Source organism: Rhinatrema bivittatum, chromosome 13 (genome assembly GCF_901001135.1).
Source record: "Rhinatrema bivittatum chromosome 13, aRhiBiv1.1, whole genome shotgun sequence".
In the NCBI taxonomy this organism is placed as follows: domain Eukaryota; kingdom Metazoa; phylum Chordata; class Amphibia; order Gymnophiona; family Rhinatrematidae; genus Rhinatrema; species Rhinatrema bivittatum.
The window spans coordinates 67259046-67283776 of NC_042627.1; the positions used below are offsets into that span (position 1 = coordinate 67259046).

At 47.6% G+C, this 24731-nt stretch overlaps 1 protein-coding gene across 2 annotated transcripts in view; it reads left to right on the forward strand.

Annotated features, from left to right (window-relative positions):
- Nucleotides 1-24731, forward strand: part of FANCI (FA complementation group I) — a 153004-nt gene that overhangs the window by 107776 nt on the left and 20497 nt on the right. For both annotated transcript variants that reach the window (XM_029574663.1, XM_029574662.1), the window contains exons 9-28: nucleotides 419-498; nucleotides 855-987; nucleotides 1317-1409; nucleotides 2790-2926; nucleotides 3470-3650; nucleotides 4722-4809; nucleotides 5977-6107; nucleotides 6962-7032; nucleotides 7705-7819; nucleotides 8871-8993; nucleotides 10866-10934; nucleotides 11236-11337; nucleotides 15627-15803; nucleotides 16101-16222; nucleotides 16966-17130; nucleotides 18486-18665; nucleotides 18931-19097; nucleotides 19951-20030; nucleotides 20453-20569; nucleotides 21589-21640. In XM_029574663.1, the coding sequence (XP_029430523.1) occupies nucleotides 419-498; nucleotides 855-987; nucleotides 1317-1409; nucleotides 2790-2926; nucleotides 3470-3650; nucleotides 4722-4809; nucleotides 5977-6107; nucleotides 6962-7032; nucleotides 7705-7819; nucleotides 8871-8993; nucleotides 10866-10934; nucleotides 11236-11337; nucleotides 15627-15803; nucleotides 16101-16222; nucleotides 16966-17130; nucleotides 18486-18665; nucleotides 18931-19097; nucleotides 19951-20030; nucleotides 20453-20569; nucleotides 21589-21640 (2383 nt within the window). The remainder of the gene's footprint in view (nucleotides 1-418; nucleotides 499-854; nucleotides 988-1316; nucleotides 1410-2789; nucleotides 2927-3469; nucleotides 3651-4721; nucleotides 4810-5976; nucleotides 6108-6961; nucleotides 7033-7704; nucleotides 7820-8870; nucleotides 8994-10865; nucleotides 10935-11235; nucleotides 11338-15626; nucleotides 15804-16100; nucleotides 16223-16965; nucleotides 17131-18485; nucleotides 18666-18930; nucleotides 19098-19950; nucleotides 20031-20452; nucleotides 20570-21588; nucleotides 21641-24731) is intronic.

The following is a 24731-nucleotide window of genomic DNA, read 5'->3' on the forward strand; positions in this document are numbered from 1 at the left end:
GAGCCCTGGTTCGTGACCCCCCCCTCAGCGTAGGACTGTCACAGCAGTGACTGGACGAAGGGAATCGGGAGACGGCTATAAATGGCAGGGGTGGCGGGGAACCTGCGAGGTTGCAAATGAAGGCTTAAGGTGCCGCAGCTGAACGGGAGCTGCTTCCGATTGCAGGAGGAAACTACTGGACCCAAAAAATATTGTGCAGGTGCGATCTTTAATGGGACTTATATTCACACGGAATCATCCGGTCTAGATGGTTTTATGCTACCTGTGGGGAGTTAGGCTCTTTGATTACTGAGCTAGCAGTTGGCCGTAGATTTGATGGGGCTTGAGAAGGCACAATTCATTTCATGCATGACTCAAGCCCCCTGATGCCCACCGTCCTCCCCTCCCGTGCCTGTGCATGTTTCTTCTCTCTTTCCAGGGCTGCAAAAGGAATATACTGGAAGGCATCATTGCGTTTTTCAACAAGCTGGATCAGCAGCACAAAGGACAGGATACGGAGTAAGGACGGGATGCTCTCTGCTTTATTTTTATTTTATGTATTTTTTTATTTTGTGATATTTGCCTGCGATCCTTTTGGTCCAGGGAGTTTTCAAGCTGCAATTCAAATGATCTGCCGACCCTCTAGATCTCTGATGTTTGTGATTTAGTTATAGTTTTGCTGCAAGAAGAGTTTAACCTTCCTGAGATTATGTTTAAGTATATTATATTGGCTGTAATTCTCACTATCTAGGTTCATCTACAGTATGTATTAAAAGCTGAGATGGTTTTTTTTGGCCGGTATTGATTTAATCTATGTCTGTTTAAGGAATGTCTCTAAGAGAATTGTGACTTGTGGCTTTCCATGAATAACTTAGGTCAGTGGAGCTGGAAGCGGCTGCCGTACCCCAAGATCAGCTCCGGCACGTGGAGGGAACTGCCATTCTGCACCTCATCTTTGCCATTAAACTGGATCAAGATCTCGGCCGGGAGCTAATTAAATACCTCAAGGTACAGCAGATACGGCGCATCCCCCTTCACGCTTTTTCGAAGGATTCCCGTGAGCAGCACCCAGACCTTGATGGAAGCTTCATTATGCTTGCGCTAATCGATTCGCAAGAGAAAAAAAAAACCAAAATTGAAACTGGAGGTTTGTGGCACGCCAAGAAGTGCGATCCCGTCCCCCCTCCACGATGGGAATCTAACATGCTGCCGGGCCTGAATCCCACATTAAGCAGAAAACATCCTTAATGTCATTTTCACGTGCAAAGGGTGTACAGCACTATAGTTCTCCCTCTGTGGACTGGCTTCCCACTGATTGAATGATTTGATTTTTCTAGCTGGGGCAACAGAACGACGCTAGCAAGATACTGTGTCCTTTCAGTGTCGCCCTTCTGCTCTCGGTGGCAAGGATTCACCGCTTTGAGGATCAGGTACTTCTCGCTTTCAGGCGATCAGGTTTGCCCTTGTCGTACTGCTTTTCTCTGCTTGATTTGGTGTAGGGGGGAGGGGGATAAATTAACTACGGTTTGATGGTAGACAGAAGGGCTCTTCTTTAAGCCTATTTATTTATGTATTTTGCTTATTAGAACCTGGCGCCAGGTTCTAGACGAAGTACAGGAAAAAAAAAATCAGAAACATAGCAGCAAAGAAGCTTGGTGGTAACGGACGGACATTACAAGCCCAGAGAACGAGCCAGGATGGGCTCGTCAGCGCCTGCACAGAGAGACGCAGTCCAGCTTTAGAGCAGCCTGTTCCTTGCTCTTTTGCTTGCTGCCTGGTCACTGTGACCCTTGGGCATTGGCTTTCCCCAGCTGCTGGTGTCTCTGTTAAGCGCATTTCCAGAATGCGGACGCCACACCATGCGTGGAGCTGACCTGGAGCCGCGCGTGGATTCGTATCGCTGTTTTCTGGAAACGTTTGGAGAAGCCTGCATAGCTTCAAAGTGCATTTTGCTGCAGGTACTTTGTAGCTAATTTCCAAAGGCAGCTTCCCTTTGATTGTTAATTTGTACGCCCGCTGGAAGCACTTCCGTGCTTTGCACCTGCTGTTTGCATGGGGAGGGAGGTAAAATGGCATGTGCGCTTCTCGAAATTGCTAAGTAGGTCCAGGGAGCAAAACAGCGGGCATAAACGCTCCAGAAGAAACACTTGGAAACTTTGCATGTACTTTATAGCCAGTCTGAGCAGGGAAAGAGGCTGAATAAATTGCTATTTGCCTGGACAAATGTCTTTGAAAATGGCCATCTTTATGACTGAATATGGGTTATTAATTCAGATGTAAGCACTCTGTGCCAGATCATGAAGTTAGCAAGTAGCTCATTTAAAACAAATCAAAATTCTTTTTCACTCAGTGCATAGTTAAGCTCTGGAATTCATTGCCAGAGGATGTGGTTACAGCAGTTAATGTAACTGGGTTTAAAAAATGTTTGGAGAAATTCCTAAGAGGAAAAATCCATAAACTGCTATTACAGTAATTAATAAGCAATAGTAGATTGAGATCTATTTAATGTTTGGGTACTTGCCAGGTACTTGTAGTCTGGATTGGCCACTGTTGGAAACAGGATGCTGGGCTTGATGGACCCTTGGTCTGACCCAGTATGGCATGTTCTTATGTTCTTATTTCCCTGAGCTCTGTCTGTCTGTCTGGACCAGCTTAGTGTCTGCCTCCTCCCGTAGGTTGCTTGGAAGTCTTGTGCTGCTCTGAGTACTCATTGGTGGGGAGGGGAGCGCAGGGACCCCTATTTGAAGGTATCTGCCCTGAAAACACATCGGGAGCGTTTCTAGTCCAGTGTTTGTGGCTTTCAACCCCAGGTGTTTGACTTCCTGAAAGCAATGATAGTGAAAGGTATTAAGGATCTCCAGTTCCAGCAGAGCTCGAAGTTCCTTCAGGATTTGGTTCCTCAGCCGTGCTCCCTTTCTACGATGATTCTGGAGACCGTGAAGAACAGGTAACCAGCAGGGCTGAAGCCATCGCCCCTCCCCTCCAGTCTGAGAAGCTATAGGCGAGGGAAATCATTTTCTCCATGCCCGTTTCTAATGTGTGCTTTCCATCGTACTGTTATCTGGGCGTGCTATTTTTGTTTTGGGGTGGCCGGACACACTTGTGGTGTAATATTTTAGAAGCCATGTTTGGTTTTGTTACTGTAGGTGAAAGAGGCAGCTGAAACTGCCCCGATTAAACTCGTTTTAAGACAATTTACAAATTGAAACGTTATTTAGTTGCCATATTGGTAGCAGCAGGCCTTCCAGACCTGATTTATCAACCCCATCTGAAAGAAGATTAATACCTGTGGGCGAGCAATTCCATTTGAGCTCTGATGCACGGCCGCAGTCAGATGAACTGAATAGGTTGGATTTTGTGCAATACCACAGCATTTTTTAGTTAGGGTTTTCCTTTCCTTACATTTTATTATAAAGAATCCAAAGGAAAAACATGGCTCTCAGATAAAAAGGACCGTTGTGTTGTTTTTTTTCCTTTTTGCTTTCTGCAGTGTTTTTGGCTGGGATCATGTTACGGAGGGGCTGGTGGAACTTGGTTTTATATTGATGGATTCGTTTGGTCCGAAAACGGCCTTTGGCGGCAAAGTGGCAGACGCTAGTGTGAGCACTTCCAGAACACCATCTCAGCAAGCGTGCAGACTGGGAGCTCGGATCCTGCTAGAAACGTTTAAGGTAGGGCAACGGGGTGCGACTCTCACCTCACTTCCACTAGGGTAGGAACAGCGGCGGACTCACGATGTCGGACCGGCCCGGGTATTCGCCGCCCAGAACACGTCACGTGGTCTGCCGAGCGTGGCTCTGTCACGGCCGCACACGGCAGACCACGTGACTGGAGCGATCGGCCCACCGGGGGATGCCCGATCCCCCCTATAGGTCAATCCGCCCCTGGGTAGGAAGCAAACGTCCAGAAGTGGGGGCTGTCTTGGCCGGGACCAGGCCATGAACTGTGCTGGTGGCAAAGAGCGCACGATGCCTCGCTTGGTCCCGTGTCGTTCCTTGGGGAAGCTGCCCACCCCTTCACGATTCTCAGCATGCAAAGGCCTGTCTTGACGTTCGTTGGTAGGATGGACGCGCGATGGCGATGCCGAGCATTGGGTGCAGGTTATTCTTGGCTATTTGCTTCTCTCGTAGGAAACAAGTTTGCCAAAATTGGGACATCGTGATGCATTCCTTGTGACAGTTTAAATCAGATTTCCCCGCAGAACAAGCTTTTGACAGGATATGGGGGCAATTTTCGAGGCTGGGCGGGCAGGGGCGGAGTCCGCGGGCACGCCTACCTGCAATATACTTTCCCTTTGAAAATTGCCCAAGGGGGAGGAAGTCCCAGTAGAGATTTGCGGCCGCCTTTCCCTGGGGGTACATTTTCCAGCCAAGCAAAATGCAAAACTATGAGTGTCATTGCCTCCTGTGACCAAATGTGGGGTTTATTCGCTGCCTCTGTGGATGGTGACTTTCTTTCTCAGTTCCTGAGTATCCTTCTCCCGAAGAGCTTTATTCCTCAGGCCCTTTCTAGCTCTACTGATTACTCCGGACCTCCTAAAGCATCAGCATTCGCCCAATACCCACATCTCCCGGATGCGGCTAAAGGTACTTGCGCCGTGGAGCTCCCGCCTGATTTGGAAGATTGAGGGTTCACCTGGGAAGAGACGAGCCATTTATCCCCATAACTGGCTCTGAAAATGGGGCTCTTAATGAACAGTCAGTGACTGAGGATGACCTTTTTATTCTCTCTCCACCTTTCAGGTCCATGAGCCCCTGAGAAGTGAGATTCTGGAGCAGGTCTTAAACAGGCTTCTCACAAAGGCCGCGGGTCCCATCAGCCATTTCATAGGTAATAAGGAGGTGCTCGGCGAGTGCCGCTGCTCCTTTGAATGTCTGGGGGGGGGGGGGGGGGGGGGAATGGCTCGTTTTTTCTTCCTTGTGGCTCAGCCGAGGAGCTCCCCTGGTATGAAGAGATCGTTCTCTTCCAGGGTCTTGGCTGAAGCCAAATAAAAGAGGTTACAGCGTAATATGAGGAGGAGGAGGAGGTGGGAAACTGGACAGGGAAAGAGCGCTCTGTTCAAAATGGTGGCGATGCAAGACCAGCGACCAGAAGAAAGCAGTCCCGTAAAGGGCTGTCCCTGTGGGGGGAATTAGGGCTTCCCGAGTCTACCTGCCGATGGGCCAGGAGTTGCAGCCTGCGATGGCAGAGGCAGAAAGGGGCGGTGGTGGACGGTGTGAAGAGAGCTAAAGCCTCTTCCTCCCCTCCCCACTGCTCTTCTCGCCTGGCGCAGAGGGCCCCGCTGGGGAAGATTTCATTCTGGACCCCGCACCCTCCCAGGGGTCAGCCCTTCTGACCTGGCACTGACCGGAGGTGGGCGGAAACAGGGCTGTAATTTAAGAGTCTGTTGCCCTTAGGCAGGGCTGGAGGTTCATGGGTGGATGAAGTGCCACGGCGGCAGCCCTTTTGGCGCTCGAGGCAGTTGGCTAGTGCCTAAATCCAGGCTGGGGAAAGGAGGGGGTTCTGTTCAGTTGAATAGCGGGGTCGGCAAGTAGGAGACCCGAGTTCAGATCCTGCCTCCTCCACTTCTTGGGACCTTGAGCAAGTCACCAACCTTGCATGCCCATTTATTCCATAAGCTCTTTGGAGCAGGAACTTGCTGTCCCTGGGTGTAATTTGTTCTAAAGCATTCTGCCTTAGGGTACTGTGTAAAAGCCCAAGTAAGTATTGCATCCATGACCCCTTTAGTTTGATGTGGGGTTTTTAATGCCAAAGGATCATTTCATTTTCTAACAAATTGGAAGTAAGAGAGGAGTCCTGACGCCAGGGATGACGTCCTCCTTCCCCTTCTAGCGTTCAGCTCTGCATCCCTTATTCTGGTGGAGAGTTAGTGTAAACGTAGCCTCTGGAGCACTATTGGGCAGTGGGTACTGCTGTAAAACGTTGAAGGTTTGGGGGTAATGAGTTCCTGCTGCAGTGAGAGAGAGGAGAGAGACCTTGACAAATTGTGTTTTGCAGATCTGCTGTCGGAGATTGTGGTCTCGGCTCCCCTTGTTCTTCACTATTCCTCCTCTAAGGTCACTGAAGCATTTGACCACTTGTCTTTTTTACCTCTGAACACCGTGCAAGGACTGCTGAAGGCTATTCAGGTAGGAGCTATGTCCAGTATTGCTGGCCTGCGGCGGTTGGTTTTCTGCAGCTCTTAAGTTTGCTTTTTTCCCCTGTTGGGAGAGGCCCTAGCTGCTCTCGGATTCCTCACGTGTCGTACCCTGATGCTCTTTAATGGAAACTCTCTGCCTCTGTCCTGTGCGGGAGGGTGATTTGTTGCCTTTTTCAAGGCTGCTCTCATTCATTCTCTGTTGCCCGTTGAGGGTTACTCACAGGGCACTGCAATCATCAATTCCCTGTACATATCCGGATCAGTCCAGACTCCTGGGTTTTGCCTCCCCTCCAGCAGATGGAGACAGAGAAGTTTTAACAAAACTCTGCTCTATATCCCCAGGAGCCACCCACAGTCCATCAATATTTCTCTGTCTCCAGCAGATGGTAGAGTCTGTTCTGATTACCTAGGGTTATAAAAAGAAAAAAAAAAAAGATTAAGATCTGCTCAATCTGGCCATAGTGGAACCTCTGCGGTTTTGGGATTTTCTGGCTCTTCTTCATCAAGGCCCTGTCTGTTTGGAAGACAGGGCACTGCAATCATCAATTCCCAGACCTCCAATTTTTCACTTCTGCCTTCCTAACCTTTCCAGCCTCGTAGGTTCAGTACTATATGGTGATATCTAAAACTGTTTCCTCTGCGCTGTGTGGCTCGGGTAGATTGTCCCGTTTTGGGAAGACCTGTCACTCAACTTGTCTTCAGGAGGTGTCAGAGGACTGGAATTCCGCTTCTGAGCCTCGTGCAAAAATTTAGAAAAAAAACAGTTCACTGGTGTACAAAGCAAAGCATGGTTTATTAAAAAATGAATTGTTCCAGCCTTTTGTTTTGGACTTTCTCTTCCAGCCCCTGCTTAAGATCAGTATGTCTATGAGGGATGCGCTTATCCTTGTTCTCCGAAAATCAATGTTCTCCAGGTAGGTCCCAAAGAAGGCTGATGCCTTTAACATGGTTAAAAATATATGGTGGAAGTACATTTCTTTTCCAAGCTCTTGCAATATTTGATCACATTTAGAAAGCCAGTCCACTGTGTGATAGTCATGGCAGCAGGACGTTATCAAGTGTCGCAGGTATCATCTGACAAGCGACTGACTGGAAGGTTATCTGGGCTGCTTTTTGGACGAGGGATTCTGAATTCACGGTGGACTGTTAGAACAAAGTTACATAAACCTGAGCTTGATCTCGTGTAAAATTGCATGAAGCTACGGTGGCTCTTCTTAAAGATTTCTGGTTCTGCCTTTACTCTCAAAACTCCGCTTTGCCGACGTGTTCCAGTCTCGGATACGTCCTTACCTGCGTTCCCTTTTTCCCTGTCCTGTTCTTTTTATCCTGAAGCTGCCTTGGGCTCTCTGTCGCTTTGTATAGAAAGAGATTACGATGCTAACTTAACTAAATTTTGAGCTCTTCTCTCTCCCGCCCCCGCAATACAGGTTCCAGCTGGATATGTCTAGATTCGTTTTGCAGGGTATTTTCCAGCGCTGCCTCCATTGGGGATGCTTCCAATTGCAGCAGATTGCCCACAAAGTAGATGATAAGTGGTGCAATCACTGCTGACCTGTTTCTCCTCCCTCTCGTCTTGCTTTTTATAGCCAGGTAGATGCTCGGAAATCGGCAGTTGCCGGGTTTTTACTTCTGCTGAAGAATTTTAAAGTTCTGGGGAGTTTGTCCTCGTCTCAGTGCAGCCAGGCTATCGGTGCCAGTCAGGTAAGTACAACTGTTCTTGGTTGCAATCTATTTAAAATCGGTCAAGGGTAGTGGAATTGCAAATAGAGGTAATCGCAGCTTGGCAAAGCTTCATTTTGCCTTCTTGTTTCCATTGCCTCTGTCAGACCCACATCCTTGGTTTGGACGGAAGTGACTCAGATAGGTTTCGGTGGCCTAGGAGAAGAACAAAGACAGATACTTCTGTATATTCCGTGGGGTAAAGAGTTTGCATTCTGCCCCAGTGAGAAAAGCAGCTTAACTCGGTAGGAAGCCCGCGCCAGGAATGGGCAGATCCTGAGTTTCCATTTGATCCCACTAATGGCCAGCTGCATGCGTCTCATTAAGCTAGCACAGCTCTGGTCCTGGATTTCAGGATATCCACAGTGCATGCATATATACCTCGGGCATATGCGTTGTGGATATCCTGAAAACCAGATCTGTTTATGGCACCCCGGGACTAGAGATGCCTATCCTGGAGCTAGCAGGTCATCTTGGAGAAACAGTTTTTACTACGGTAAGACCTTTTTACACCACTGCTAATTTTCACTGTATGCTTTATATGCTTCATGATTTCATTGTATTTGTTTTGTAAACTACTTTGCAGCCTTTCTGAGGGTAGTGGATTGAATGAATATACCAGGCCTTCTCAAACCCGCCTATTAACCTCACAATGGGTTGGATTTTCAGGATGTCCGCAATGAATATGCATGAGGTGTATTTGCATCTACTGAGTCTCCGGTGCGTGCACACGGTATCTCCCTGGATGTCCATTGGGTATAGCCTGAAAATCCGACTGCCTGTGGGGGGTCATCAGGACAGATTTGGGAACCCCCTGCTTTTATACCTTGTAAAGCTGCTCAATCATTTCATCATGGTTTAAAAAAAAAAAAAAAGATTTTCCTTTTGACGTCCATCTGAATGCCTGCACGGGCTTAAAAGAATTAAAGCCCCCTGCTCCCTCCCCCCCACCGTGATTTCTCAGTGGCTTATTCGCCCCCTGAGGACTTGCTCATCTCCCTTTGTGACTTGGCTTCTTTCCTTTCTTGCTCAGGTCCAGGCGGACATTCATCTGCGCTATAACGCCGCAGCCAACGAAGCCTTCTGTCTTGAGATCCTGAGCAGTCTGCGGCGCTGCCTGACTCAGCAGGCAGACGTCCGGCTCATGCTTTATGAGGTGCGGTTAGGGGGGATGTCGGCCTCTCTGAAGAAACGGCTTGAGGCTGTGGTGCATGAATGGTGCAAAATAGCACAAAAGAGCAAGGAACACTTTTTACCTGGGGGTCTCGTGAAGTCACCCTCTCTTTAATTTCACAAGGCGCGCAGCTTCTGTGCATTTTTTTTTTTCCTAATTCACAGTCACCATCTAAAGTACAGTGAGAACATAATCTCTGCTTAATGTATACAGATGTGTTTCTTGTCATGTGTGCAAAATTATTTGACAGCTTAGCCCCCCCCCCACCAAAAACAAAAACTAAGACAGCAATACCTGTCTTAATAGTTCTCTTCTGCTCACAAGTTTCAACTTGTGCGGATTTGATCCCTGTTTCAGTCTCCTGTCTGATGTAACTTTGTTCAGATAGAGGCTTGAGATCCTACGGTTTCCCCTTTCCTGAATCCACGCCTGGAGTCTGGATTCCCCGTTAGTGGGTAGCATTTCTCACTTGGTCTGTCTTCCCCTGAATTAGCCCTGTGCCATTCAAGTCACCTAATGCAGGCCCTGTTGTCTCTCCTTGGTGCTCCTACTTGTGAACCTTTACAAAGTATGTTAACACCTCGGGAGTATATAGAGGCCAACATTCACTTCATTTGTCTGGCTAAGGATGGGACTTAAAAATTCCTGTTTGGTGAATGCCTCCGGGTTATTCGGCTAAGTCAGTAGTCGGATAACCCGGAGGCATCCTGGGGGTGGAGTTGAGTTACCCGGTAACTTTTAGGGCAGCTGAAGAGTGGTCCCCAAATTATCCAGATACATTGAACTGGCTAACTTCCCGATCGCCGGGTATATTCAGAACCACATTTGCACTGCTGAATATCTGGTATAAGTTAGGCAGATAAGTTTAACCGGCTAACGTCTCTGCTCTCCACCCAGCTGGATGCTGGCAGTAGAGAGAGAGAGGGATCAGAGGGATCAGCGTTCCTATAAGCTGTGCGGGCACACATTTACAGGAAAATGGGAGTGGCGTTTCAAAGAGCACTGCGCCCAGATTTGTACACTGCGTTGCACGCACAGCCTACAGACGACGAGAGGGAACGTTAGCCACGACGTGTACGTGTTCCTCCGAACGTGTTCAGGGTGGGGAGGGGGATAAAACAGTGCATGTGCTTGGCATTTTCAAAAGTGAACGTTTTATTTACCCTCCCCCTTCTGCCACCCGCGCAATCAGCAGGTGCAAAGTACGCTGGTAATTTTTAAAGGGGAAACCACCCACACAGTTTTCCTTTTGAAAATGACCCAGTGTGCGGTGAAAGTACCTGTGTAGTTTGCGGCAATGCAGGCTCTTCCAGAATTGCTCCTGCACGGCAAAATTAATCTTTGCTGTTTATCTGGTTAGACGAGAACTAACATTGTAATCGAAAACCCTAAAATCCCTGGATAACTTAGCCAGCTAAATCTGATCGGGCTGAAGAAGCTGCCCTAAAGTTAGCCAGATAAAGTTAGCTGGCAGCTGCACTATTGAATACACCTCCAAGGTTTAGCTCATCCGGCTGACTTTGCTACCTGGCCAGTGACTGAACATGGCCTTGTCTTTGCTTCTCTGTGCCAGTCCTGGAGCGCGATGCGACCGGAGATGCTGGTTCATCTGGTGCCAGCGCTTGCAGTCCTGCTAAGTGACATACAAAAATAAGGCCTGTTTTTTCAGGAAAGTGCGCGCCAAGATTGAACAGCAAAGCAAATGTTTTCTAAGTGCCATCAGAAGAGAGCGGGTTATGCTTTAGATGCAGCAGTGGGGAACGTGCAGCAGGGTTAGTTTCATCGCCTTGATTAAATGGAAGCTTTTTGTGTGTGAATGAGTAGTTAACGTAGTCCCTTCTCCTCCTCCAAAAGGGCTTTTATGATGTGCTGCGCAGGAACTCTCAGCTGGCCAGTTCCATCATGCAGACCCTGCTCTCACAGGTAAAGCAGGTCTTGGAGGGGCTTGAATTAAGCTTGACTGGAAGTCTGTGCCACAGATCCCATCTTCTCAGATTCCTTGGGTTTCCTTCCCTGCCGCTTCATATGATGACGACCTCTTCTCCTTGACCTTTTTGTTGCTTCTGGTACCTTACTGAAGCCGGCTAGATATCTTCCCTTTCCCTACCTTCTTCTAGACGCCTGCTTAAGCGATGCGATAATCTGTATTAACTTTATGTTTGGGCGGGCAGGTTGCATTCTTCGATATATTTTCTCATTCTTACATTTGCTTTCCCTTGCACAGCTAAAGCGATACTATGAACCGGAAGCAGACCTGTTACCGCCAGTGAAACTGGAGGGCTGTATCACAGCGCAGGGAGACAGGATCTATTTGCAAGAGCCACTGGTAAGAGCTTCAGTGCAATGTTTTGGCTAAGGAGGATGCAGCCTCTGGGGCTGGAGTTCTCAGGGCGGCCTTTACTTCCTCCTTCCCTACCTTTCCCGCTGCTGTGGACTGAACTAGTGTAAGCAGAATGAAATGGAAGGTGAGATGTCTATGGATCCTGCTGCACCAGTCCAGGACTCTCCCAGGACGCTGGGCCTTGCAGTGAAGTCCGTTTTCTCCTGTACATACTTCAGGTCTTTGTTATTTTGGAAGTGTTGTCTCCCTCCTGTCCTAATTGTTCTACAAACTTCTAATTTACAGTTTCTGGACGGGTGCTGAGGTTTAAGAGGATTTTCTGCTCAAACTTGTTTGGGGTTTATTTATTTATTTTTTTGAACTTATAGAATGAGGTAGCTGCGGGGCTTTGTCCTATGAATATTGGGTTTCCTCTGAGCTGCGTGGTGATGATGTCATGGACAAAAAAAAAAAAGTGTGCCCCACCTCCATCTGCTGGCAGGGGACCAAACCCACTGGTGTAGATTGGACTGGTGTAGCAGGATTCCTGGAAAGAAAAGTAATAGGTAGCATTTCACCTGCCATACCAGTCCAGTCAATACAGATGGGTTGTTTCCCTCTACCAGCAGATGGAGGAAGAGGACACTGTTTTCAGCGTGACATTAGCGCCACTACTTACCGGTAGGAGTGGTGAGCTCTGAAGAAACCAGCAGATGGTGGTTACTGGTGGTGCGGCAGTTCGTTGGTGGATCTGGCTCCGCCAGGCCTCTGGTTCTGACCAGATGAGTGAGCCCTCGTAGTCTGCTCTCAGTCCCACAGAGGACCTGGTAGAGCTCGGGGGTTTCCTTTATCGAAAGAATTTGGATAGTATCCCTTTAATATTTGGAGTCACCTGAGGGGAAGGTCCTCTGCCGCCCACACCCCCACCCTGGTGCGGCAGTTGTTTGAGTCAGCTCTGTGGGGTCTGGAGGGAGACAACGTGCACTCGGGGGGCTGGGAGCATAGCAGCGGGTCAGCCAGCTTGGGTTCCAGGGGGGGGAGGGGATGGAGAAGTCCAACTGCATATGTGGCACCTGTGGAGCCAGGCACGTGGCCGCAGAGAAAGTCCCTTTGCTTGCACATTGGCGAAATTCCAGGGGAGACTTCACAAGTGGCTGCAACAGCAGTCGATAACCGTCTCTTCTTTGGTGGAGACTAGGCACGTGCCAGAGATTTCTGGGGGTGGCTATTTTCTCTGCAGTCCTCACATGTCTCAGCCATCTTCCTACAGAGTTGGCCTTATCATTGGGGGGGGGGAGTCCTGAGCTTCCCCCAACTGTGGAACCAAGTCTTGCTTCAGGGCTGAGGAATTCAGGGCATTTCGTGCAATTAAGAGACCTAGAGAAGTCCCAGAGATGTCCTCAAGCCCTTGGAAGCCGCTCCTCAGTCACTGTCATTGGAGGTCCCCCTTAAGCGAGCTGGGGGGGTCAGGAGGTGGCTGTGCTGGCACGGGGAGAGGTCCCGGTAGGATTGGAGGTGGATGCAACCAGTTCTGACTCCCTGGAGGACGGTGAGGTTTCTTCTGGTCCAGAGGAGGATTCTGTTATTGGGCCCTTCCACAGAGATGAAGTTGGGAGTGTTACTGACAAGGTGGCGTCGTGCCTCCTCCACCTCCATCACTGTCCCCGGCGATGGAGGAGATGATGTTGACCGAGTGGGAGTCGTCAGAGTTTGCTCTTAGGGGAATGAAGCTTTTACAGAAGCTATATCCTCTGCCTCAGGCCATGGTTCAGCAATTTTTTATTTTCAGTTGCCTGCTTTGAAGGATCCTCAGTATAGGAAGATGCAGCTCCCTTTAAAACATTTTATTCCTTTCTGCGGCTGTGGAATTTCAAAATTTCAGTATATTCGGCCCTGGTAGTGCAAGCTCTTCTGCACTTGATCCAGCAGCTTCCGGAGAGCAAAGAGATGGCTCATATGGAATCAGCCTCCACCTTTCTGGCAGACGCCCTCTGTGATCTGTTCTGCAATTCTTCCTATTCAGTGGCCCTCTCGGTAGTAGTCCGAAGGCTTCTTTGGCTTTGCAACTGGGCAGCGGATTCCTGGTCCAAGTCATGTTTGGGTATTTGTGGTTCAAGAGTAAGCTGCTGTTTGGATCTCCTAGATTCTTCATCAATTGCTCCAGATTGTCACCAAAGTCCCAGCAACTTCCGGAGGACAAGGGGCAGTCCTTTTTTATAGAACTGGTAAGGGATGTGCCCAGTTCCTGGATGCCAGGGAAGCAAGCCTATCAGCATCTAAGGTCCCTCTGGCACGCCGGATTTATTTTTTATTTTTATTTATTTAATTTTATATACCGACAGCCGTTTGCACATCGTGCCGGTTTACAAGTAACTTACAACCATAAGATATATAGGCAGAAGCCTTTACAAATAACAGTATGTAACATAAATGCAGTAACAGAGCAAGAAACTAATGCAGAAACAGAGCAAGAAACTAAATAACTTAGGGAGGGAGGGGTAGGGGTAGTCATGACAAAGGGGGGGGGCGGGGGGAGGGTGAGGACAGACACATGGGGATAAGATATGTACAAGGGATTCAAGCAATAAATTGATATGTATAATGGTTTTATACAAAGTTGTATAGACGTGAAAACAAAAGTCATTGGGGTGAGGTGGTAAGTGTGACTTGTACTAAGTAACATGTTTTAAAAGCAGGAAGTTAAGTGAGAGGTTTGTAATTCCTTAATTAGATTGAGGGGTAGGTGTGGGGTGTAGGTCATGATGGGGGGTGTTAGTGAGATGATGAAGGAAGCCCATGTGATCTGTGTAGAAGGCCCCTGGAGTTCTTCCAAGCGCACTCTCCGAGGGTGCAGTCTTCACCTTGCACCGAGGTGCGTGCAGTCTTCTCTGTGGACATTTGCAGGGTGGTCTCAGGAGGACCCGAGCTGTGGGGCTGGAATCCTCCGGGCAGCTCTCGCTTCTTCCCACTCGGATTCTTGGGGGTTTTATGTTTCCCATCCGTGTGTAGCAGGACAAGCTTTCCTTTCCACCACTCCAGGACCCACCCGGGAAGCAAAGCCTCTTAAGCAGGAGTCCGAGTCGGCCGGCGCTTGAGTTGCTTCCTGGTTTGTGTACAGTTGTGGTCTCCCTCCTGTCCTCCCTCATTTGAATGGTTTTTGTTCCTACTCTGTTCCGGAGGGAACTAAAGAGGATTTTCTTCTCCTCCTTTGTCCTTTAGGTTTTTAAAGAATTTTTAACTGTCGTCATCTTTGAGCTTTGCGAGTGGTTTGCTGGTTTCTTCAGAGCTGCACCCCCCTAACTGGTGGCGATGCCGTCTCGCTGAGAAATCAGAGTTCTCTTGGTGGGGGAGACAACCCACCCACGTTGGCTGGACTAGAGTAACTGTACTAATGGAAAGCGGAGTTTAAAAGGAGTGTGTGCAAGCCCTTTTAAAGAAAAGGCCATAAACAATAAAATTAGCCAACCAGACTCGAGGAAAGCCAGCGCTTGTCCTTGGGGGTGGGTAACGAGACCTGGCTGTGTTCTTTAGGAGTTGCTATTTCCTCCTAGAAGTCCAGATCACTATCGGAGGCAGGATGCTGGGCTCATTGATCTGACCCAGCATGGCAGATCAATGAGGGGGAAGGGGGGGAAATAAAGTTTAAAAAAAAAAAGCCCTAAGGAGTTTTCCCCTTGGCTCCGAGGAATTTGGGCTGGTGTCTGTTATCTGCTAATTATTCCACTCCTAGATACCCGACCTTTCCCCTAAGCACTGAAGAATTCTACTTTGAATCCTGTAAACTGGTGTAAGTTATTTCGGTTTATTTCAAAAAATGGCTTTTTCAGTTGAAATCAATTTAGCAAAGCCTGGACTCAGCAGATCTGTTGTCGTTCGAGTGATATGACTGGGAAACTGAAGCTGGGCCCAGCAATTTGGTGCGCACCGGGGGAGTTGGCCCAGTTGTTGCCATCTGCTGTGCTATGGCTTAATCCTCCGCTGCCGGCTGTATAAACTCGTCAGAACTGATGGGTTCTCTCGGTCCGGTACCAGGTACGGCTTTGCTTCCTGTCCCAGTTCTCTTACGTCACTTACAGAGCACAGAACGGTTTAATAGGGGCCTGGAAACCCTGCCCAGCTGTATTCAGGGCTGCTCTTAGCCACGCCGGGATCCAGGGCAGAAATGAAAGAGTGGGGCCCCAGCAGTGCCAGGCACCCTGTGACCTTGCCTTGCGGTCAGGGGAACCTCCAAAGCCAGCCCTGACCGTGGCCCTTAAATGCCCCATTGGCGGCTTTTTGTTTCCTATCTGCTGCAGGCTCATCTGCTTTGCTGCATCCAGCTGTGCCTGGCGTGGTGGAGAAACAGCATTGGGCAGCAGAACGAGAACGAGGAGGATGAGGAAGATGAGATGGGCTCCCAGCAAGACTTGGACGAGATGCTGCAGTCCATCACCCGGAGAATGATCAAGAGTGAGCTGGAGGATTTTGAACTGGTAATGGAGCAGTAATACTCAAAGCAGAGGAATATAAACCGAAATAAAGTGAACCACTTGGCTGGGGTTAAATATTTAAGAAAATGGGCATCCTATGCTGCTTGTGCGCCAAATTAGAAAGTAAACTCTGATGCAGTGAATTCGAATCATGTACCCTTTAGTCCAGTTTTTCTATCTAAAAATCTTTTATTACTTTTTTTTTTTTCAAGAAACTTTAAAAAAACCTTTGTTTTGAAGGTTTCTAATCGGGGGGGAGTGGCATTTTGGCAATCATTCTGTATTACTTTTTCCTTTTAGGATAAGTCTGCAGATTTCTCTTCCACCTCTGGTGTTGGAGTGAAGAATAACATTTTTGCTACCTTGGTCATGGGTGTTTGTGAGGTTCTGATGGAGTATAACTTCAGCGTGGGAGACTACAGGTAGGAAAATGAAGGGAATTATGCCCAGCCGGATTATTTATTTATTGAAACTTAATGTACCTCAGAAACGCAGAATTATTTATTTATTTATTTATGTATTTATTTATTTAGAATTTTTATATACCGACATTCTTGAGGAAAATATCAAATCATGTCTGTTTCCATTGAAACAGAACAATCGCGGTTATGGCGTTACATTAAAACAAGTCATCAAATAACAAATATAGATAACAAGTATAAATAGAACAGCAAATATAAATAACAATATAAAACAAATATAAATAACAAGTATAAATAGAACAGCAAACAGTGGTAATAGGTAATTAAGTTTATTAAGGTGTCAGACTGAATTTCATGTTCTCACAGCAGTGATTAAGTGGCATGAGGTTGTACAGGCCTTTGGGGTACACAGAATCCAGAAACTAGTGGGCCGGTTTCATATTTTTAGAAGCGGGTTCACTATATAGCATGAGAAGCTTGGATAGCAGATCATTGCAGGGTAGGACCAGTATAATTTCTAGAGGAGCAAAAACGGCCTCCAGCTTGTGAGCTCCTTATAATGCCCACGGCCTGACTTCCATCCCAGCCTTTACATGTTTTTTGTGCGGGGCACGCTGGAGCCCGTCGTCCCCATGCGCTGCTTTACGGCCAGACCCTACGGTGGGTGGCCTGTCTCAGAGTCCCAAACCCTCCTCGTACAAGAGGTTGACGTTCTCATTTTGCCGCTTCTCATTTTCTGACAGCAAGAACAAGTTTGAGGAACTCTTGGGCCTGTTCAAGTGTTACTGCAAGCTGTCGGACATCCTGAAAGAGAAAGCGGGAAAGGGCAAATCGGCTGGCGCGAATAAAGCTTCCCGAAGTCTGCTTTCTGTGGCCTTCGTCTCCACGCTCCTCACGGCGCTGTTCAGGTAACGGGGTGCCCCATTTCTCAGTAGTGTTTGATGAGAAAGCGAAAGACTTGGTAGCCGGGTTTTTAATTCTGCCGGTGCAGACCTGTGTAACACTTTAGAGCAGCTGGTGGAAGTTATCTTTACCTACCTTTTTCGTGGGGTTTTTTTTATTTAGCAGTGTAGGAAAGAAAATTCAATGAATCAGATCCCTATTTTAGTAAAACCCTTTAGTGCAGCTTCTGCACCCCCAGCACCTATCAGCACGTGTGACAAAGGTAATAGGTGCTCTCTAGTAATGTTCAGTGGGTTACTGTTCTAATCCTTCCCCTCTGGAGCCGTCTGTGACCAACGCATGTGGGGGCTTGTTAACGGTGAGGGTTGGCGAAGTGGTACTGAACATTTCACCCCGTGGTCCAGTAAGATGTACTCGTGCAGGAGAAGGCAGAGGGAGCTGAAGTTGCTCAGAGATGATGCCAAGAACAGTTAACTTCACAGAGTAGCCCCATGTTTTCTCAAGTCGGGCCTGGAGGGGACCCCCTAGCCAGTCGGGTTTTCAGGATATTCACAATGAATATGCATGAGAGACCGTTGCATGCAAATATGTCTCATGCATAGTCATGGTGGCTATCCTCCAACTCCCGCTGGCTTGAGAAACACGATGGAAGATAGGATCTGTCTGGCCCCCCCAGGCTGCCTGATTCTCTTCGTCAGCGCTTGACTTATGCCATTGCTCGGATCAGCTTCTGTCCCTTTAGGCCTTTATTTATTTAATTTATGTCTTGTGGTTGACTGATGATCAAGCAAATTGCTTGTATTTTCTTTCTGCCTTTAGCTGACCTAAATTACTACAAGGCTCTGGGTGGGTTTGATTTTGTATTGCTCTGAGATTGATGATGATCGATTTGAATTGTGGGATTCATAGCTTAATCCATCCCTAGTGAGAGTGGGGTAGAGCTGAGTTAGGGTTATAGAATTATTTTAACGTAGGAGCTGCATTTTAGTTTTTAAAATGTATATCCTGCATTCTTCGAACATTTGTAGCCGGTATTAGATTAGGATTCTTTCCTCTTATTTAATTGCTATAACTGTATTCTGATTATTGTGTCATTGTATTTAACGGTTGTGAACTACTCCGGCTTGTTCTTTGGTCCAAGAAAGGCAAATAACAAATTCCTATATATGCTGGGTCAGAAGGGAGAGGCCTTGTCAGTTCTTAGAAAGGGTTGCAGCGTTCCTGTTGCTTTTTGCTTAAGAGTTTGCCCAGTATGAAAAGAGCAGGACCTTTGTAATGCAGGCCTGCCGTGTGACGCTGGGAGCATTCCCCGCCTGTCCCATCGGTACCTGAGCATGTGCTGTTTCCTGCCCTTTTTCAGGGACAGCGCCAGATCCCACGAGGAGAGCCTGGCTGTCCTGCGGGCCAGCAATGAGTTCATGCGCTACGCTGTTAGCGTGGCGCTGCAGAAGGTCCAGCAGTTGGATGAAACGGGCCAGGCCGACGGACCGGATGGACAGAACGCAGAGAAGATGTTTCGGTACCTCTGTGAGATCACCAGGTAAAGGACCCTGTGCCGCTGCCTTCCTCCGGGGTTAACCTGTTAGGGCAGGAAATTAAGGACCCAAGGATTCCACTGCAAGGAGTGGATCACCAGACCCAGCGGTGGCTTGAGCCCCAGGTTTTATGACTTATCCCCGGCGTGCTTTTTTTGGTCTTTCAGCACTGTTGAGGGGGTCTGAAGCCCAAGTGGACGAGGGCGACGAGCTCCACTGCTCCATCCAAATTCTCTTTCACGCACTCTCCCGTTTTGCTCTTTCCCCTAGGGTCCTGCTCTGGCGATACACTTCCATTCCCACTGCAGTCGAGGAGACGGGCAAGAAAGAGAAAGGGAAAAGCATTTCCCTGCTGTGCCTGGAGGGACTGCTCCGCATATTTAACACTGTTCAGCAGCGATACCAAGCAAAGACCCCCCAGTTTCTTGCTTCTTTGGGTAGGTAATTTCCTTCGGGGACAATCAAGAATGGCTTAAAGCAAAGAACGTACCTGGGGCGGACGGCTTGATTTGTAGACAAACTCTTGGGTCCAAGGTTGATAGAAACTTATGGTTATCACGAGGAAGTGGTTTAGTATTATCCCTTTATCTAACGATGGGAACAACATCCACATCCCCTGCTAACTTTCTTTCCCAGACTCGCGCCATTCCAGTTATGGAGGCAGGTTTTAGACTCTCCACTACGGGACAAAGCCTGCGGGTAGTTTTTTTTTTGTTTTTTACCAGAGAGTATGTGCCTGCTTTCTCTTGCGTAAATGACTTTGAAAGTTGTCCTCTATTTTTCCAGACCTGACTCCGTCTCGCACCCTGCTGCCCTGTCGTCTGCTTGGCTTTCTTACCGTGGCTTGCAGAAGTTGGTGGCCTTTCAGCAGGGGAAGACCTGTGGCAACCACTCCGTGCAGCCCCATCAGTCACAGCCCTGAGGGGTTTCTTCTTCCCATGGTCACTCCGGCAGGAGAGAGGGCGGGAGACCCTTTGTAGTTTGCCTAGTGCTTCTCTGTTACTGAGGTGTCACTAGGTTTTCTCCACCTCTCCCTTTCTCCCCTGCTTTATACAAGGACTCCGAACTCCCATTCCTGGTTGACCAAGGAATCTGGAGTTGAACTGGAGTCTTCAGCCTGGTCGCTCCGTTGGTTGATCACTTAACTCAACGTTGGTGCAAGATTGTAATAAGTGCTTACAAAATCGTAATCTGCAAATCATTTGACCAGTTGCCTGTAGCACAAAGATGTGCAACCAGGAATCTGACATTGGCTATCTGGGGCGATTCATGGAATATTTTCTTCCCTAGATTTTGCTGAGGAAGAGGAGGAAGGAGGAGGAAATATAAATATTACTGAGAAAGCAGCCTTCCAAATTAGACAGTTTCAGGTAAATTTGAAGGAACCACGTACCTTAAAATCAGCAAAAAAAGAGAACATTAGGACCCTGGTTTCCAACCAGCTTTTCCCATTTCTAGAATAAAGTTTACTCAATCTCTTTGCATTGATGACAATTTCAGCAACCAAATAATTCCGATGCACTGTGGGGAATAGTTTTCCTTTCCTCTTGCGAGAAACGTTAAATCGAGGGCGCCCTCTGCTGTGTGGATCTGAATGGGCTTCACGGCACTTTTTTCCCAGGTGGCAGGACGTTAGCCCTGGGATCCTCACCAAATTCCATGCCGTCCCTCCGTTGGGCTTCCAGCATTTGTCGTTTCTGGGGCTGCGTCTGCTGATGGTCCCAGCTTGGGCTTCTTGTAGCGCAATTCATTTTTTTTTTTAAATGAGCTCTGTTCTGTCTCTCGTCCTCAGCGGTCTCTTGGAAACCAGCTCAGCGGTGGGGAAGACAACTTCAGCAGCAGAGAAGCCCTTTTGCTAGTAAATATCCTGTCTACCTTGTCCAGGATGTTGGAAGCATCATCGGAGCAGGTATACGGCAAGGTTTCTTGTGGACTGGATAGGTGGCTCTGAGAGAAGAGCTACCATGTAGAAACAAATCAAGAGTTAATGGGAAAAAGAGTAAAAATCACTCAGTTCAGTTTGTTCAAGGGAAGACTTTACCCTTTGCTCTCCCAGTTCTACATCCATCTTGCCTTTGGGAAATGTTCATAAGCACTGGGGGGAGATTAGGTGACCGGAAAGCAAAACCTTCCCTTACTGAGGGTGAATTTTGAATCGGGGAGGTGCAGGAAGGTCTGTCTGCTGACCGACTCCTGACCTGCGTTAGCCCCCCATGGCTGCCAGTTCACTTCCGTCCTTACCTCGTCTTTTGTTGGGGTGTCACCTGATCGGAGGGGGACTGTGCAGGTGCATTTCTGGTATTTTTATGCTGTGGTTGAAACATTTGACAACCAGAGGCTGTTCCTGTTCATTCCCGGATCAGTGCAGACTGCTGGGTTTATGCCTCCCTTCCAGACCCTCGGTATTTCTCTGTCTCCAGCAGATGGACAGAGGTGCAATCCCTGCAGTCTGAAGAAAAAAAAAAAAGAGAGAGAGATTATAAATTTTTTTGGATTATCCTCCCAGGAGATTGTGAGGGAAGACTTTTAAAATAAATATGCAATTTTCAAGCAGCCCATGGAAGTGTGAACCACTCTTGTGCTTTGAACTTGTGGACTTTACGCAGATTTTCGAGACAAATTACCACTGTTTCTCTTTGCAAAATAGCAAGTGTCAAGCATGTGCATTAACAGCAGCCACAGACGGTTATAGCTGATGTTTATGCAGGTGGGACCTGAGGGCAGGGGGCTTAGAAGAGCATGCATACTTTTTCCATTTCCGATTTTCAGTTGTGCCATTTTTTATCGGGGCAGTTGGCTTTTTGAAAATTGTCCTCCGAGGGAGCACGCATTCAAAATACTGATCTCTGAATTTTCTTTTAACTCTGAGCTTTTGCTGCCATTGTTTGCACATGTCTGAGATAAAGGCAGTCTCTGCTTCTTGTCTAGTTTGTGCAGATGCTGACCTGGACCATGAAGATTTGTAAGGAGAGCGAGATTGGTGAGCGTGATTTATAGCTTTTCTAGTTCGTTCCCCAAACAGATAACAGAGGGCTCCAGGAGACTTAGGGTCTGGATATGAATTACATTTCTGGCTTATTTGTTAAATAGTTTGAGCCCAGGGTTTCTGCTGTAATTGACCCGCTAAATGTTAAGGGGAGGAGAGGAGAATCATCACTGGGTAGAAGAAGGCTTCCAGTCTTCAAGAATCCAGATTTAATCTCAACTTTCGAATCTATTTTTTCAGTGACATGTGGATTAAGGAAACAGGAACAGCCAATATTTAAGCCATTATCTATTGAGATAATTTAATCTGATTTTTAGCGGTAAAAACTGATTTTCCAAAGGATATCTAAGTTATCAGTTGCTACTTTGTAGCTGATATTTCTCTAACAGAATAGCAGGGTTAGCAGCAAATAATAAGCCTGATAGCTTGAAACGGTGAAATTTGGGCCCCAATGCCATTTGCATGTACAGTGGAACATAGCCAAGACAGCTTATGATATGACCAACATCAACATGTACTGTTCAAAAATTACTAATTAGGACAAGGAATTTCTAATTTGCCCAGATGATTTCATAAAAACTGGCCAAATGGCAGCCAGTAGTCTTCAGTACTCAAATTCGACATGGCCTTGCAGTGAGACCTTGAAAATTTCCAACGGCTGCAGCAAGGCCATGGTTTTTATGGACAGACTTCAGTCTGTCACCAGCAGGAAGTGGAGTTTCATAGAAATGTAACTCTGTTTTCCATTTCATCCTGCTACACCTGTCCAGATAAATCCATCCCCTTACCAGCAGATGGAGGCAGAGCACCAGATATCCTCTCTGACATTATTACCATTAAATAGAGGTGGTGCAGCACAAGGAGAAACCAGTATCCTAGGACTCAGTGGTGATGCAGCAGGATTTGAGTGGGAAGGATGCACTATGGGCAGGTCCCTGGTCCAACCAGGAGAGCGAATCACTAAATGGAAGTGCCCAGTTTCAGAGGGAACTTGGTTAAGCCATAGAAGTGGTGGGGAGGTTCTCCTAGAGATAAAATAAGAAAGAGGATCTAGAAAGAGTCTGTTGGTGCTGTATTTCAGACACTGTACAAAGAATCGACCCAAGCTCTTAATGTGCCTTAGAAGTCTCCTCTGCAACCTTAGGTATAATTCTTATCGGGTTTTTGTTTTTTTTTTAAACAAGGTAGTTGAGTGCAGGGGGGGTTGGGTGAAGGCCAACAGAGTAAGTGCCTGTGGGGATGAAGAGAGATTCGTGGTAATCAAATGGTGGAGCGCTTCAGAGTGAAGGCCTACTGTGCAGCTATGGGAAAAACTATCGCTGTGGAGCATGCAGCTCTAAGAGATCCTCTTCGGTTTCGGGGCCTCTCTGTACGGCATATGTGCACAGGGAATGTGCCAAGGCAGAGGATGCAGCGACTGTGGCTCCTAGAACCGTGGGGAAGGTCTCCTTGTCTGAACCACGTTCAGAACATGCTCCAGAGGAGACCGTGACCAACAAAGGGTCCTATTTTCAGAAAGCTTGGGCTGGGTGATCAGTTTTGCCAAGAGCAGTCGTCTTCCTGCTCAAGCTTTAGAATACCTGGGGTGCACTTCGAGGCAGAGTTAGGTCAGGTGTGCCTTACTTCAGACAGAGTGGACAAGTTGATCGATCAGGTGTTGAGGTTTGTGGCTCAGGAAGCTTCAAGAGCTTGGGATTATTTTCAGCTGCTTGGACCTATGGTGGCCACTTTTGGATTTGGTTTTCTGGGCTATGGCTCACATGAGATCTCCTCAGTTATCTCTCCTGTACAGTTGGTTGCCTAACTTATAAGACTATGAGATTCACATTCTGATGCCCAGGTCAATGAAGGATGGGCTTGCGAACAGACTCTCAGAATCTCTTGCTGGGGAATCATTCTAATGTCTCCCTCCTGGATGCTATCGTGATGAATATGAGTCTTTCAGGTTGCTAAACACATTGCCTGGATCAGGTGGCCAAGGACTCTGGTTTTCAGAGGAAGCAACTTGATCTATCAACAGACTGGAGACCAGAGTAATTCAACTGGCTCTACCTCACTTTCTCCCACTACTGCAGGGGAAGCAGATGTGTATGCTAACAGACAGGATGGCACCAAAAGTCTAAGGGTCTCAGAGGAGACCAAGCTACTCTTCCCTTGGGCAGAATGGAATCTACAGAACTTGTCAATGGTTCACATTGTGGGTCAGGAGAATGTGCAAGCCGATTATAGAGCAGGCCTACTAAATCCAGCCGAATGGGAGCTGAGTCTAGAGGCTTTTCAGTTAATTGTACACAAGTGGTGATTGCCATATATGGATTTAATGGAAACTCGCAAGAATACCAGCAATTTATTCAGCCATCACAGGGAATGCAATGCCATGAGCATAGATGCGCTGATACAGCCATGGCCAGAAAGGGGGACTTCTTTATGTTTTTCCTCCTTGGCCATTAATCGGAAGACTTCTCTTCAGGACTGAGTTGGAAAGCAGCTGAATTGTTCTGATAGCGCCAAATTGACCTTGAGTCTTCAGATAGACTGTCCCCTGCATTTCCCAAGCACGCAGGGCCTTCTAGTGTAGTGTCTAGTTGTGATGTAAGATCCTTCTCCATTTTATCTTACAGCTTGGCTCTTGAGTGGTTGTGCTTGCAGAAAAGAGACTACTGGTATTCAGCTTCATTGATTTCTACTCTGTTAAAGGCCCATAAGAGGCCATAAGACTTCAACGTCATTAGCTTATAGTCTAATCTGATGCATCTTTGAGGCATTCTGTCAAGATTGGTCAATTTCCCCTTTGTGGTCGGATATCCCTTATCTTTTGTCCTTTCTTCAGATATGGCCTTAAATTCTCTGAAAGTTCAGCCTGCGGGTATTTCCTAGATTGTGGAATTCTGGTAGCAGCTCTCCTGGATGTTTCCTCGTGTCTTTGGGTAGTGAAGTTGCTGTGGCCTCCCTTTAGGCCTTTGGTTCCTCAGTGGGACATCAGTCTGGTTCTTAAAGCGTTGGTTGCACCTCTGTTTGAGACGTGCAGGCAATTTTGTCTCAAAGTCCTACCTTGAAAGCGGTATTCCTAGTAGCGATCTGCTCA